Source organism: Lycorma delicatula, chromosome 9 (genome assembly GCF_047948215.1).
Source record: "Lycorma delicatula isolate Av1 chromosome 9, ASM4794821v1, whole genome shotgun sequence".
Classification (NCBI taxonomy): Eukaryota; Metazoa; Arthropoda; class Insecta; order Hemiptera; family Fulgoridae; genus Lycorma; species Lycorma delicatula.
The window spans coordinates 37,164,267-37,181,780 of NC_134463.1; the positions used below are offsets into that span (position 1 = coordinate 37,164,267).

At 26.8% G+C, this 17,514-nt stretch overlaps 1 protein-coding gene across 1 annotated transcript in view; it reads left to right on the forward strand.

The window, feature by feature from the left end:
• LOC142329866 (uncharacterized) overlaps positions 1–15,789 on the forward strand; it is a 171,440-nt gene extending 155,651 nt beyond the window's left edge. The window contains exon 2 of the mRNA XM_075374749.1: positions 13,951–15,789. Within this exon, the coding sequence (XP_075230864.1) occupies positions 13,951–14,779 (829 nt within the window). The 3' untranslated portion in view covers positions 14,780–15,789. The remainder of the gene's footprint in view (positions 1–13,950) is intronic.
• Positions 15,790–17,514: the final 1,725 nt, after the last annotated feature.

The following is a 17,514-nucleotide window of genomic DNA, read 5'->3' on the forward strand; positions in this document are numbered from 1 at the left end:
TATTAACAGCCGATAAATGGAATAAAGTTGATCGTAAAATCTCCATATTGGTTAAAGGCAACGGAAAATATTAGTTTTTAAGAAGTAGAATTTTTTTTTAGGAACAAAAGTTACATCAAACATAGGACATTGCTTTTTTTTTTTTCTTCAGTTTTTTTACGAAAAATTTCAGTAATGATTTGAAGTTATAATGTTTGACAGGAAATTTAAGAGCGAATAAAATACAACTTCGCTAGCTTTATTATAATTATTATAAATCGTTTATATTAAAATTTAATCAAACTCATCGGGAAAGATACAACACGACTAATACAGTCTAGAGGTTTTTTTAAATTGTAATGGTACAAAATTCAATAATTTTCAAACAACATTTTTATCATTAAAAAAAGTGTTCCTAAACATCTTTGCACTCATTTTAGACGTAAAAAAAAAAAACAAGTTATTTAAAATGTTGTAAGGAAAGATATCTTGAAAAATTGAACGTATATAGAGCAAGATTGAAAGATATTAACCTGGTGGTATATAATAATTATTCGTAAACTTGTAAAATTACAATATAATTTGATATAAAATTATAGTTAAATAATAATAACCTGCAAAGTAGACATATATATCAAATTAAGATTTAATGGGTAACATGCATTAAATTTTATACTGACTTTTAATCAATAATTTATGCTAATACATTTAAAATTCTTTTTAAACTTTTATTACTGGAGATTAATTTGCTGCTTTAACACTAAAATTATACAATAACTGAACTATGTATGCTTGTTTCTTGTTTAACATTACATAAAATAATATAAATACCAATAATTACAGTTACTTATAATAGTAACTGTAATATAAAATTAATTTTCTTTATTATTCTTATTTATGTTTTTAATAGGTTTTTCTGTATTATATTACATATATATTAATTTATGTAGTATTATATTACGTTAAATAAATAAATTTAAACATTTAATTCATTAAAAAAAAATAGGTAAAAAATAGGTAGTAAAATAGGTATAAGTAACTAATTTAAATAGCTGTTATTTTTACTCTCCCCTAATAAATAAATTATTATTACTATAATAATTTCTATGATGCATGTAAAGCAACTGCATTACAAGAAATACCAGTCAGTTTTGTTTTCTCTTTAAGTTGTAATGTTAAATAAACACTTATTATATGTTGTAAATCGAGTGACGGTATAACTGAATATCTTGTTTTCATCGGGTCTGGTTTATAGATGTGAAAAAACAACAGCATAAATGTATTTAATTAATTTCTCACTCTCTCCAGCTTAACTGGTTCAGAATGTTTTATGGTTTTTTTTTTTACCTTGAGTATACTATTTAATGTAATTATGCTTTTTTAATTTTTTAATTTGTGTTCTTAAGAAAATATGAATTCACATTGTCTCAAATATTTAATGATTTGAGACATTATATGTAAATCATTATTTCATAATAAAATAGTTGAAGATAAATTAACTTTTAACCGACTTTAGGTGGTTATGAATTCCTCCCGTGTTTTTTCTTTTTTTTTTAAAGTTTGTTCACGCGTAACTTTTTTCCAATTAATCTGATCGAAATAAATCTTTTTGCAATCGATGCAGCTACATTTCGCGGTGTACCATGATGTTGAAAAATTGATTAGGTACAAAAAAATCGGTGAAAAATTAAAAATTGAAAATTATCAAAAAAAAGGTTTTTCGCCGTTAAAAGTTAGATGATGTTATATGGTCTTCTGCTGGGGAGGTAATGTGAGTTTCTGTACAAGATGTGTAGCACCGGTAATAAAATCTTAAAAAATCGAGATATTTCGTCTTAAACCTTTCAGGCCCAATATACATTATATATAAAACCAATATATCAATATACGATATATATACAGCATCGGTAGAGTCAGTGGGAACTTATAATTCTATAGACGTGCATCACATTACAGGTCTTGTTGTCGGTTCTAAGTTTGTTTTTTTTTTTAATAATTATTTGCTTTGTATTATCTTTCTCATTATGTTACCTGACGAGGTAAAATTGGAGTTAATTTAGAGCTGTATTTTCTAAATGTATTGAAGTTCGTTGTACGACTAGTCCAGATTGTTAACTAGAGTGAAGTTGAATCTACTTGTGGATTGATTTTATGAATAAATTTTGATGACCTTGATGTTAGAAGAATGTTAAGGTTCAGTCCTTAATTTTCCTGCCAAATCTGATATGGAATCTTATTATTCTTGATAATTATTACATTTTTTCCTACGTTTATTTTTAAAATTCATTTATTTAAATATTTTATCATTCATAAAGTATCGTGTATATAAAGAAATTTTATGTTAAATGTAGAAAAGATAATATGAAAAAAAAAAACAATAATATTTACCTTCGTTATTAGTGGTTTTTAATATGAGAAAAATATACGAAGGTCGTTCAATAATAAAAGAGACAAATAACTGTAGAAAAAGTTATTGTCTACTAAATGAAAGTGAAGCTAAAGTTACTTTTCTATATAATTCTGGGTTATACTTAGGTACTTGTCCCAACTTTTTGTAAGCTTTTTTATTTCGTAAGTAAAGAATTGGTCACATTGTCTTAACCATTCTTGTATCGCTCTTCATAGTCACCACAATTAGTGCAACGTAAAAACTATTTGAAAGGACAAAAAAAAAGAATCTGTTAGTCCAAGATCAAGACTGTAAGGTGGGTGTTAGAATACTTCCCAACCCAACCTAAAAATAACTTTCTTATGGTTTTTGAGTGGTATGAGATCAGGTGTTACATGCAGATGAATTATGCCTTTTGAGAGAGAATCAGGATATTTCCTTCTTATAAGAGGTTTTTCTTTATTTTCAAGCATATAACAAAAGGTACTAACTGTTGAATGTACGTCGTTCTACCCATAATAGCAATAAATTGAACCTTTATAGTCACAAAATGTACCGTTAGCATCACTTCAACGGCTGACGCGTAATTTTTTAATTTTTTCCTTGAACGCTAACTCAGATGTTTCTATTCCATACTTTACGTTGGATTCCGGCTAAAAATGATACAACCGGTTTTATCATGAATTATTTGAAAGAACATTATCTTCCATTAAAAACTGTTAAGTTCCTTACAAATGTGAATTGGAGTGTTTGTGTGTTTTGAGTCAACACTGACGGAACCCACTATGAACATATTTTGTGATAACTGAGCTTATCACGGACAATTCCGATATTTTCACAAAACATTTCAGTAATTTTCAAAATTTTTATGCGTCTATCTTTTGCGAATGAGATCATTAATGAAATTTTGTCAGTTGAAATTTCTGCTGGTTTTCTGCTATGATAAACATCATTGACAGTTGTTCTGCCCAATTTAAAACCATTTATAAAATTTTGCACGGTTAATACACTTTTTACCACGTGTTATAACATCCGCGAGTGAATTTCATCAAGTTTTATACCTTCAGAAAATAAAAATATTATATATTTTTATGCTATTCTTCCGCGTTACATGTTTAAAGCGGAGCAGTGATTGTAAAATAAATAAAAAAAGATTATAACAATGAAAATTCCTTTGAAATAATTAATATTTTTTATGTAAGGAGTGCCAATTTGAACGTCATACAATTTCAGTTTATTCTTTGAATTAGATTTTCCACTGTTGTCATTTGTCTTTTTAATTACTGAACAACCTTAATATATGCTGGTTGCCATAAACTTTAAATTGTAAATTATCTTACGAAGAAACTCATACCCAAAAAAAAGAAAAAATGACATTACTATTCCATGAATAATAAAAATCACACACCAGGATAAATTAGGAACATGAGGAGTGGATTGCTCTTCCACTACCATCTTCATTTTTCCAAATATAAAACGGACATATAAAAATTCCATTTCATTGAAATACAGATAATATTCAGATTTACTAGTTACTCGTTTATCACAGCTCTACTAGATAATGAACATCATTATGAAGAATATGAACATCATTACTCGAAGAGAAAGCAATTTGTATAAATGTCATTTGTACTTTAAATAACTAAAACGCGTTACAGCTGTAAGATACTGGGCCAAATAAGGTAAACAATAATTTCTTTTTTTAAGAAAGTGTGAATTATATACACTCCATAATACCTTAATGGAAAGGAAATGGTTAACCATAAATAAAATAAGACTGATCTACCAAAATCCCACAGTCGTCTGGATTCTCCTATAATTTTGTTTAGTAATGTTAAGATACAAACTATAATAACAAAGAAGTTTAAAGAAAGATCGAACAATCTTATTTCTGATAAATTCCATGAGAAAAACTTAGAATTAGAGGTATCGTTATATATGAAAGGTTTACGACTAAGATCTTCGAATGTATTGTAGAAAGAAAGAAGAATACTTTAGACAAGTGGTAGAGAAACTATGTTGCTAGTTGTAGATGAAATTGAAGAGATTAACTAACATAGGAATAGAAATTGTTAGTTGGAAAGCTGCTAACTAGTTCCATAGTTAATTATCGATAAAGAATAAACAAAGATTTATATCTTTGGCTTAGCTTTATGGACCCTATCGATTGAATCACTAACGTGGTCAAAATGTTAAACTATTATAAGAATTTTATTTAAAAAAATCATGATAGATCAAATATTATTTTTAAAGGTATAGATCCATTAGTAATCAAAACGTCTTGATAAATTTCTCAAAACATTAACTTATGTTCATGCTTAAATTTATACCATTAAGCAAAATTAATTTACTAAATTATGTACCTTATGTTACTTGGATCGTATAATATGAGATAAAAGTACCGTTACCTGCCGTTGTGGTTAAATAAATAATAATTGGAAAAAACCACTTCGACTTAAGGTTATTTCTATTGCAAATCGCCTCCTGACTACAAAAAAAGACTATGTGCGGAATAGGTTAAAGAAATGTGGAAGGTTAAAAAAAAAATGCGATTGGTGAATGGGTCTTTGCATAAACGGTTCATTAGTAAGGATGTCGTTCGACCCTTGTTTTTATTTTTTTTTTAAACTACTTTGTCTACCACAGCGATCGACATCTTCTGACCTCGACCTTCATGGTGGTCCTTTCTTTTTCTTTCGTGTCCTTTTTAATCTTCTCATTCTCTTTCTTATTCTTCTTCTTCATCTTATTACAAACCTCTCTCTTCTTTACTTACTCTCTACCCAGACTCATTTTGTAAAATGTTTTTTTTTTTAATTTTTTTATTTCAACTTTGTTCTCGAATTTCAGTAACAAACTTGCCGCCAGACTTTTTATCGATTCTAATTTCAACTCTCAGTGTAAAAAGTTAAACAAGAAAAAAAATAGAAGAACAAAAAACTAAAATAAAATTATTCTCTCCATTGTTTTTTAGATGTTTTGATTTTTATCTGCCAAGTATATAAAGGATAGCCTACTTACTAGTTATAGATTTTTATCGATCAATGTTTTGATTTATAATCTTATTCTTTTATAAAATGAAACAACTAAAATTTAAGTGGATGGTTTAAAAAACAAAAGTAAAACAATGTTTACATCCCTTAATTCTACTTTCTGTTTGTTTCAATAAGAACAAACGTTTGATTTATGTGCTTGATTTTTTTTCTATTTAATATAGTTTTTTTTTTTACTTAATATGTATAAAATTAACTTTCGTTTTCTTTCTGCGTTGTTATGAAATACAATGCAGTATGAGAAATACTACATTAATAACTTATTGTTATATATATTTAATTTCATGATCACATTTGTTCATTTTATTCACGCAAATGTACAATACATGCACATGTATTAATCATTTTAGTGTAATAATTTAGTTAAATACATTTTATTAAGAATTTTTTGCTGAATTTCTTTATGTATTTACAATCAGCTTCTACAATAAAGCGATAAGTAAGTCGTATGACCGGCCATCAGTGAAAGAGGACCACCCAATGATAATCCTCAAGTAATACAAAAACAAACCAAAAGTTTTCCTTGAATTTTTTGAAATATGTAAGACGTTCAGAGTATGGTTTTTTATGTTTTTTAACAGATCCACTCAAGGGTCAACTGATTCAGTGGACCCCCAATAAAATTCTAACATTTGTATTTGGTTTCTCTAAATTTTATCCAAAAAAATTACAATGAATTTGTTAACCTTACGGTGAGAGTCGCGCAGATATCATTTCTTCCGCTCAAAAAAAACAAAATTTCTGCAATATTAATGAAACTGTTCTTAAAAAAATGAAACTGATAACAAAAAAGGTGAGACACTACATTTTTATTATCAAAATCTGTTATTAATTTAGAATTTTTATGTTAAATATTTGTTATAGACAGATAATAATGTTTAAGCGTTCCAGATAATAAGCAAAAAAATAGAAAAATTTGTTACAAAACTCTTACCAACCCGATTTCATTTATTAAACAATGAAAAATCATAAGAATTGTATTATTTTTGAAAAATTTGATATGTATTACATATAAATGAAATCCGGTAAGAGTTTTGTAACAAATTTTTTTTATTTTTGGCTATTATATGGAACGGTTAAATATTGTTTATTATCTATTGTATTATCTATTATTGTATTTATTGTCCATTACAACATATATTTGATATGTATTTTTTTTAAACAAAATTATAAATTAAAAACATATTTTCGTAATATAAATGGAAGTGTCTTACCTTTTTTGATATCAGTATCCTTTTTATTAAAAACAGATTTATTTGTATTTCAGAAATAGTTGTTTTTTGAACGGAAGAAATGATATTTGCGAGACTGTTGCCTTACGGTGCACAATTTCACTTTAATTTTTTTGGATATCACTGGGTTTTGTTAGATTATTCTTTTATTATTATTTTTATGAATTACTGATTGTTATCTTATGGATTTATTATTACAATTTATTGCCTTTCTAGAACAGACAAATATACTTTTTTTTTTTTTTTTTGAATTTCACGGCCAATTATTTTTGTTCATAGTCATACTATTCATTTCATACCATATTTTTCCTTTTTTAATAAAAGTAGTTTAATGACCTTCACGAATCGAAGATTCGTGATGTAGTATTGCGCTTATTACTTAGTAAGTGTAACCCTCGATTTTTATCGTATCCGTGGACACACTTTTTATATTATTATTAAATGAATTTTTTTTTATTTCTCTATTAATTAGTTCAAATAGTTCTAATTATAAAATAAAAATATTACCAATCGAATTTGTTTCTGTTTTAAATAACAAATCTTTGTTGCCACATTTGCTTTGCAACATTTTCCTACTGTTCGGGGTTTTTATGTTTTATTAGCAGTTATAATCCTTGTAAACACTTTTATTATTTTTTTTAATGAAGTGATGGGAATTAAAAAAATTGTTTCATCTTCAGTACTTTCATTTACATAAGGGAATTTACTATTAAAACAAGCTGTAGTTCTTTTAAATTTTATTATTTAAAGTACATTATCAAGTTTTTTACGCTAGCTTGTACTATTAAGTACTGCTACCTAGCGGCGCAATTCGTAAAGTCACCTTTAAATAAAGAAAAAGCGACATATTCGAGTCCCGTGGTTCATCAAATGGAAAAAAACCGTTGTCTAAGAAAATTCCAGGTATTTTTTGAAAGTATTCTTTATTTCGTATCTAACTGAACTGAAATATAATTTTTTCATACTTATATTTTAATTTTTTTCGCATTTTCATTTCACTTTTAGGTTAGGCCATGTTTAGAACTGTAAACATAGTTCACTGATTTCGCTGTGCCATCCAGTTCTGCGGAATCTTACCGGTGAAGATCTAACGAACTTTGTGATTCTTACTATTTTACTCAGAATTATTATTTTAATATCTAAATTAGATTTCTGTAGAATTAAAAAAAAAGTCTTTCTAATTAAAATATTTGTTTACTTCGAAATAATACTGGCTTATAAAACAAAATACTGTGACAAACTTTACTGTAATTAGTCATAAGGATCAGTTAAACATCTCTTACAATTAAAGATAAATAAATGAAGACAATTAAATAAAACCTCTATCGTAGGACAAAGATTAAAAAATATATTCGAGTTTGCGAGTGTAATTTGTTTAATATAGATACATTTTTTAAAAACGCTGTTAAAAATATTTCAAACGACAATATTTATGTTATATCAAACAAAAAATTAAGTTTTAACATTTTTTAAATATGTAATTATAAATTTTTTTCTATAATATGTGTTGAAATTCTGATTTAACTTAATTTAAAAAAAAAATTGGTTGACGAATTAAAATAGAAGTTAAAACGTAAATAAATGTTTGGTGTTAAATTTGTGGAATAATTACTCGCTTTAACTTAAAATTTTTTCAACTTAATAACATCTCACGTGTAAAAAATTATTAAAAAGTGTTTGTTGAAGTTTTAGACAATCAAAAATTAGAAAGTGTAACCTGAGACAAAGAAATAAATGAAGATGCGAATACACATGCAATATGTAGAACAATGAAACTCGATTTTATTTTTCAACTCAAAAAGTCAAGAATTATAAAACTCTGGTTTTATAGTAATATTAGAATACCCGGGAAAAAAATTCAAAGTGCAATAACCTAAATAACCTCATTAGTATCAAGAGTAAAAAAAAAAAATTTAGGACTGCTCGAATGAATCCACCTACTGTGAGAACTTACCCAGTGTTAACACAATTGTTACACCTGATGCGTATGTAAATATTTATTTTATACCTTATTAAGACGACTTTCTCATTATTTCTAGAAATTTGAATTTTTAAGAAACATTGTAATACTACCTTTGATTGTTCGGGGTACTATACACCAACTAAAATGATGATAATATACTTTATTTTAAAAATAAGATGATAGAAGTAAGATGACAGAAGTATACATTGGTGAATTTGATTAATCGCTTTCAGTGTTGGAGAATAACATATACAATTTATACATATAACGTTAATTAGATGAGGTTAGTGACCGTAGGTTATGTTTGGCTTAATTTTATACTTCCTTTTTTTTACGAGATTTCTCGTAATCTATTTACGTTATGAGATTAATATTGGGTGATTTTTTTTTTTAATTTCTACATGTAGTTTCACCCCCACCAAAGCTTATCTATGTGTGTCGTCATATACCGGCGAAGGTCCGAATAAGCAAATATTTCGGTCTTTCACCTATGTATTTGGTATGAGACAACATTCACCGGAGAATATCGACATTTGCCAGATATCGATCTTTCACAGTAAGATATATATTACGTAATTTTTTTGGTTTTATTTTTTCTGTGTAGGGGCTTAATAGAATACTAATTAAAAATTAAGGATTTAATTATTTTAAATCCTACACCTGGAAGGAGGTAAGGTGGTTTTATCTTTTTAATAAATGGTCTCTTTTCACTTACCTATTTTGAACTAAAAAAAAATTCCATAGAGTGGAATTAAAGGTAATTTTTATTTTTTGTTGATATATATTTTTTTAAAACTTCCGTATAGCCGAGATTAGGGTAATTGAATTTTTAAAATCTGTATGAAGTTGTGTGAAAGTTAATAATTTACCAACATTTAAATAATTACTATCTATATAAATAAAAATGAAAATGTTCGTTTGTTAAAAATCTTAAATCTCTAAACGTTTTTCGCCGATTGCTTTGAAATTTTGATACAACGTTGCATTCGAATACACGCGTGGTTTTATATACCTAAGATGTCACACCTGTGACAGGTAAAAACATTTTTTTTTTAAATTAGCGCTATCTGTTGGACGTAAAAACAACTAAATATTTTACGATGAAATTTCAATGTTTCCGATAAGTGTGTCCTACACACTAAAAAACTACTGATCCGATTTACGCGCGGGAATAAAGGGAGAAAAGGAAAAATCGGTAAAGGGAAATAGGGAAAAATCGAAAAAGGGGAAAATGGAAAAAATAAAAAAAGGGAAAAACTGGGGAAAGGAAAAAAGAAAACTGGGAAAGAGGAATGTGGAAAGGGGCATAAAGGAAAGCGAAATAGAGGAAGGAAAGGGAAAGGGGAATGTGGTAAAAAGGAAAATGATGAAAGGGAAAAGGGAGAAAGGCAGAAAGGGTAAAAGGGGAAAAAGAGATAGGTTAGATTTTGTGAAGTTCCGTAATGTTATGGAAATCCACTTTGTTAATGTTTTATCAAACCTTCAATTATTCATTTAATCTATATATATATATATATATATATTATAATTAAATTGATATATAAATATATACTCAAATGTAGCAATAGCGAAGCATTGCCGGGTCTGCTAGTTTTATTATAAAATGATACCTAGTGCCAGAAATTAAATATGTCCTATAAAATATTTTCAGAAAATTCAGTTTCAGGGAACTGAAGACCGTAAGTCAAGGTTAAAACATAATTTACAGAGGAGATATGGAAAAAAAAAATAGTTTTTAAAGTTTTGAAATACATACGGCAGGAGAGATTTATACTGTGCAATTGGTAAAAAATAAAATAGAAATATATTGCTAGTATTCATTACTTCAACTAAAAAGTATACAGAATACAATTTTCAATATTTAAAATTAAAAAAATTAAATTAATTTGATTTAAACGTGATCCATTTATAATGTTTACTTTTTACGTATTATATATGAATTTAGTAAAAAAATATTCAATTTTAAACGTACATATTTTCTTATTATCTGTTATTACATTAATAACTATTGTTTAAAAGCATTATTTAACTTTAAAATAATAAAAGTCGACTAATTGCATTTACCCAACACTATTATTGATTATATTTTAGTTAAATAGTATTAAATTATAATTAAACAGAGATTGCATTTTTTTTTTTAATTGAAATGTAGTTTAATAAATACAGACTTAATTTCCATGCATGTCTGTCGGAGCAAATTTTTCTAATTCAATACAGGTAGAAGAAAAGAAATAACAAAGATCCTACCATTCAAACAACTCACCAGGAGGTATAATTCTGTCACTATTAATCAATATCCCATTGTACTCCCAAACAGAAGGGATAAAATCAATCTTTATATTGACTAATTCTATTCTATTTAATTTATATTATTCAAATCATTCGACACGTGGATTTTAGTAACTCTATTCAATTACAACACTGAACATTTTTTTAGTTAAAACTAACATTAATATAATATAATATTATATTTATATAATAAATATATTATATTTATATTTATAAATAATATATTATATATATATATATATATATATATATATATATATATATATAATTTTAAGTTTCAGATTTAATAATCTGAAAATCAATGACATTCAAAAGGGTTAAGAGATAAAGATATTAAAAAGAATTGGGATTCAGTTGAATATTATGGTAACGTCAAAGTTCCCGTGGGAAAATGAGTATCTTACCCATCCATCATCTTTCAGCTTTAAGAGTTAGGGAATTAACCTCAAGGTTAATTTTTAATCTAAGCTAATAATATTTCGATGAGAATTCTATTAATAAATTTTAATTATCTTTACAGACTTTTTTAATTATTAAATTATTTTACTTTTTTATGATTTTTTACTTACTGATTAAGTGTAATATTCAATACGCGAAATACAGTGTTACTTAACTGAATATAATGATAACTATAAATAAATAAATTTTCCATAAGTATATATATATAAATTTAAACTGCTCAATTTTATATTTATAGAAAGTCGTTAGATTTTTTTCACTAAAGGATGTTTTATTTATATACATTAAAATTTATAAATACTTTAAACATTTAATAAGGGATATTTTATTGAAATATCCGTAAATATTTTTTTACTCTTAGAAATTTTTTTTCAGTTAATATGAGAAAGAATTTTTTTTTGAACAGTGATCCGAAGGGTTATTTATTTGTTGATAACTTATAAAAATATTATTTAAAATTTTTATTTTATTAATTTGTAATAGTACGTTAAATAAATCTATCAAAATCACAATTACTTTCCTGTATTTTACAAAATAATATACTGTATTTCATTATGATTTTTTCGACTTCATACTGCCCTTATTATGAATTCAATGTTAAAAATTAAATAGTAAAACTAGTGGATCCTTGTGTTCCGCAGCTTTTTTATTACAAAGTAATGGTATATATTTTAAAAAATTGGCTTAAGACCTATTCAATTTACATGTCTCATCCCAAACCCATTATTCTTTCCCTTCTTTTCGTACCACAGGTAAAATTTGTGCTGAAAACCTATTTCCAGTCCGTCCAGATGTTCTGTAGGACAGATCGGGCTAATTTTATTTTATATTCCACTTGGAATAGCCCGCAGGCTATTCCAAGTGGAATATAAAAGAAGGACCATCAAAGAACGTATGGAATAGCTATTCCATACGTTTGATGACGTATCTGCGGATACGTCATCAAACATCGACAGAATTTCAAAGTGATTTCCTGTTAGTAATAACCTCGGAAATTTCTTCAGTTAAATAATAAATTAGATTTTTTGAGGATTTCTCAGAGGAGACTTAAGATTGGGGGTCTGATGAAGTATGACATATCTATGGGTCATTCCGAACAGAATAAAATAAAAAACCGCCCGATCCGTCCAGTAAAACGCCCACAAACTAGAAATAGGTTTCCCACCCCAGTACTTTTTTTAATACAGATTTTTCAAATAGTAACGCAACTTATGGGAAAATGAGTAAGTTACAGTAGTTATCGAAAGTAGCCTCTATTATGCGATTTACATAACTGAATACGACGTGCATGCTCTTACACACGTGTTGTAACATTTATTGAGGAATTGCAGCGACACATCGTTCAATTTCGCCTTGTAGTTCGGGAATGGTGTGAGAATGAGTTTTGTAAGCAACATCCTTAAGGTATTATCACTAGAAAAAGTCAGGAGGAGATAATTCAGGAGACCAAAACCCCTTCGAAATAACTTGTCTATGAAAACACTGAACCAAGAAAGTCACAGTGTGATTGGAAGTATGAGTCGTGGCATTATCCAGCAGAAACCACGTGTACCCTAGCCGATCTGCAGGTATGGTGTTTACAAATTTTTGCACCATCTGTATGTAGCGCTCAGTGTTTACTGTCCGGTGAAAGAACGTAATGAAGATTTGCCCATGCGACATAGCACTCCAAACACCCACTTTTTTCCGTGCAGAGGAGACTAGTGCAGCTGTTGTGGATTTCCGTACACCAAATGCGTGAATTCTTTGCATCCACGTATCCATCAAGGTGGAACCATGCCTCGTCAGACCGAAACCAATCATCGAGTTCTTCCCCTATAAGGCGTTACATATGACATGAACCACTGATGAGAAAGCTACACGTTTTCCAATGTATGCAGATAAAAACTCGTGATGAACACGAATGCATCTTTAAACACTTGCGCAATGCCGTGTGGGCATTACCTACGTAGAGACCAGACTGGCTAGATAGACGTTGCACAGACTTCTTAGGACTAACAGAATATGCAGCTTGCACGTCAATCATCTTTTATGGTGTTAGCCCTTTCGGTCGACCACTTTTGGCTGCATCTGCCATATTCCCTGTCTCTTGGAACATGTCGTACAGCCACTTCATGGAGGATTTGTTTGGTGCATTCATACCATACTTTTCTGTGAAGGGATTCTGGGTCTGGGCAAAAACATTTAATGTATTGGGAGAAAATAGATATTCTCTGCTGCATTGTGTAACCCATTTTTTCTCAATTTTCCTCAATTAAATTTGCAACAAAAAAGGAACCATTCTTCCTTAAGGTTGTCATATTTTTTATCACTCTGCATATACGATGTTTTATTACAATTTTTTATTTATAATTACATGGTGCACGTCTGAAGAGAGAGGGCGCAAGTTTCTAAATTAATGGTCAATACCGTTAATAAAATTCCCAGTTAAAAATGTAGTGATAATAGAATAATATATTTTATTGTAACAAGTATTATTTGAAAAATATGATATTAAATTTAAAAATAATAATCTATTATAGTTATATTACTGTATAAAATTTAAATTATTTAATCTAATTTATTTTAAAATTATTTTTGTTACAGATTATGGATATCAATATTCCTTACGATATTGCTGATCACATTAGTTTCATCGAATGATGATAAGACTGTTAAAAAAAGAGCAGGAGTAAAAGAAGATGAAGAAAAAACAGGAGAAACTAAACATCATAAAACAGAAGATAATATAAATAACGATACGATAAAACCATCGCATAATGAAATTAATAAAAATGCAACAAAAAGATTTAATTCTGGTCGAAAAATTACACCGGTAAATAATAATTTGAAAAAAGGTAAGAAAAATGCTGAATTATTGCATAAAATTGGTATGGCAAAAATAAAAACGCCAATGATTAATCATCATAGGAAAAGATTAGCCAGTCAATCACGAAAAGCACAACCGGGTGATTCGCATATGTTTGTTATTAAATTACCACCGAACCCGTATTATTATGCTCATTCTAAACCGGTTTCACCTCAATTTAATGACGTACAAAATCTTAAAAGTCAACCACAATTACCATCAGGTGCATCATTCAATAAAATCGGTCTCGATTTTAGCTCTAATGGAAAACCATCAAGAATATATCATTGGAATATACCGGTTATGAAAAAAATGATGATAGCTCGTAAAACAAATGGTAATTCTAAAAAAGAACTATTATGGGATCCTATATCAGAACAAAGTACAATCGACAGTCATGATAATGATAAAGATGATTTTTTACACCATAAAGTTAGTTATTATAGGCCAAGAAGACCCGGTAAGAAAACTTTCCATAAATATTTCCCGGGTAATGGAAAACCACATTCTTTATATGTTATTGAAAAATCAAAAAAACCTGTTTCTTATCATAGATTGTTGCCTTAAGTATGTTTAATATTTATGTACATATGATATTAATAAGGTATAATAATTATACATTTAAATTAATTTTAATGCTCAAATTAATAATAACACTAACAGATATTTTGATTAAATTTTATTTTTCATTTTTATTGGCAAAACATCGGTAATAAAAAAATTATTGTTAGACGATATTGATTTAATATTGATATAAACATCGAGGAATCGATATTTTAATTAATATTATGGTTATCGATTATCGAATAGTTTATATTTTCTACCTACCTATAACAAGATAATAATTTATATGTTTTACGTAACATTTTTTTTATAAAGAATTTTTTTTTTACTCTTGTGTTTAAGATTTTTGTTGGAGATTTGGCTGCTAAACCGGTAAATCTTAATTAATATATTTTTTAAATCAACTTTAGTTGAGATATTATGCAAGATTTTATATGAAATTTAGATTTTTGTTATAAAAAAACCGGAATCACTTTATTTTTGTTGAAGGATCGTGCACTCTCCCTTCGTATCCCGTTATGTGAATTAAATTAATAAGATGCTAAGTAATAGGTAAAGAAATGAAACCGAGATTACAGCCGTAAATGCAGATTAAAACAAGGATGCTAATAATAAAAAAAAAGAAAAAAGAAAACGTACCGTCGGTCAAACAATATTTATAAAAAGTACTTTAATTTATTCATTTATCATAGGATACAAAATATATATATCAAAGATTGATAGAAAATAAAAATTACGTTGATAGGCAATTGGAGAAAGAATTAGTTGTAACTTTTATTCTGAAAAAAATGGTTTAAAATTTACGCATCGATACTTTCACAGTAAACGCTTAATAAAATTATAAACGAGTTGCTTTTAACCGTTAATAATCTTTTAACCATGTCCTCAATAGCTTTGTAAAAATTTAATTTATTAATAACATGCTGTATTGTGTTCACAGATTTTACTTCCTTTAAAATATTTAGAACTTTCTAATTTCTTTCTAAGACACAATTAGGTTAGGTTAACCCTAACAAAATATTAATTATTACTTGTGAATGTAATACTTATTAACTTGAACCTTTTGTTAGTTAATTTAAAAAACTTTTTTTTTTTAATTTTTTTCTTTATCATTATTTAATTAGTGGGTGTACGTTAAACAAACCTACAACATAAATTAACTGTGTTAATTTTAAATTAAAATTTTTCTTTTTTAGTGTAATAAATAAAATTTATTTACATACAAAAGCGTAACTTAAATAATAAACCTAACATTGTAATTAGTTTTTAATGTATAATACATTAATATCTATTTCAGTTAAATAATTAAACTAGTAATAAATTTTTTCACGGACGCTAACGGATGCACAACTTGACTTTTATCATCGTATGCTATGATGCTGTAGTAGAGTGCTACAGTTATACCTAGTTACTGTAAGCTGAATGACCTTATACATTTTTATTTAATTTTCTGAAGCGTAACTATTAATTATTATATAGTAACCCTAGAATTATTTTCTTAAGTAATTATTTTCACGTTAAGAAAAAGATAAATAATATTGTTTTCAATTAACTCCATGATTTATTAGTTGCTTCAATGAAATTCTTACACATATGTAATTAGTAAAATTATCGTAAATGTCAAAAATGTCTATCTTTTTAATATGTATATATATATATTTAGTCTAGGTAATTTTGAGCTTTTTTTTATGTTTATGGTTTGGAAAATTAATAATTCATTTTTGTTATGTAGAAATTAAGTTGCAGTATTGCAAAACGTAAAATATAAATAAAAACCTACTGACGCTATCGTTGTAACCAAACATGACAATTAAATAGACGAATTAAATTTACATAAATAATTTTTAATAATTATACTGATCACTGTTTATTTTATTTTAAAATAGACGTTTCTTAGTTTTTAAATCATCTGTTAATAATACTATCCTGAATAGTACAATTAATTAATTAAATAACTTATTTTTAACAATAATAAAATGCCTTCGAATGGATTTGAAATAAAATTCAAAGTGAAAGTGATTAATAGTAAAATCCACTTTAAAAACATGAAAAAAGGAGCATTTTTTTCATTAAATTTTTTTTTTAAATTACTCCTGCCGGATAGAATCTGATTGGTTAACTGGGAGACCAATAATATATAATATGTTTCCCCACCATCATAATTTCCAACCAATAATAGTAAATGTAGACTGCAAACAGAAATCGCGAAATAACAAGGAAGAAAATTAAAGATCTTGTTTGTTACACAATAAAGAAAATATGGTAGAAGTAATATTTCTTTGTAACGACTATCAGTGAAATAATCTTATACTATAACTTCTTAATTGAGTTTAGTTATTTGTTTTTATTTTATAAAATAAATATGCAGATAACCAGAAAATCATGCAAAAGATTTTTTTCTGTATTTCAGCTTAATTATAATAATTTTTTATGAAATTATTAAAATTAATTTTTATTTTCTTTTACATCTGACATAAAACTAATTTATTTTAATGATAAGATTAGTAAAAAAAATTTGTTACCTACTTTATTAAGCTATAATATCTGTTAGTGTTATTTATATTGAATTAAAAAAAGACATCAAAATACTTTATACCTATATTCTTTATTATTATTATTATTATTATTATTATTATTATTATTATTATTCTTTAAAAATATATGTTACTAAATGTGTACGTAGCATTTTATTTGACATTAGGTTACTATTGAAAAAAGATTTACTTTTAATTAATTTT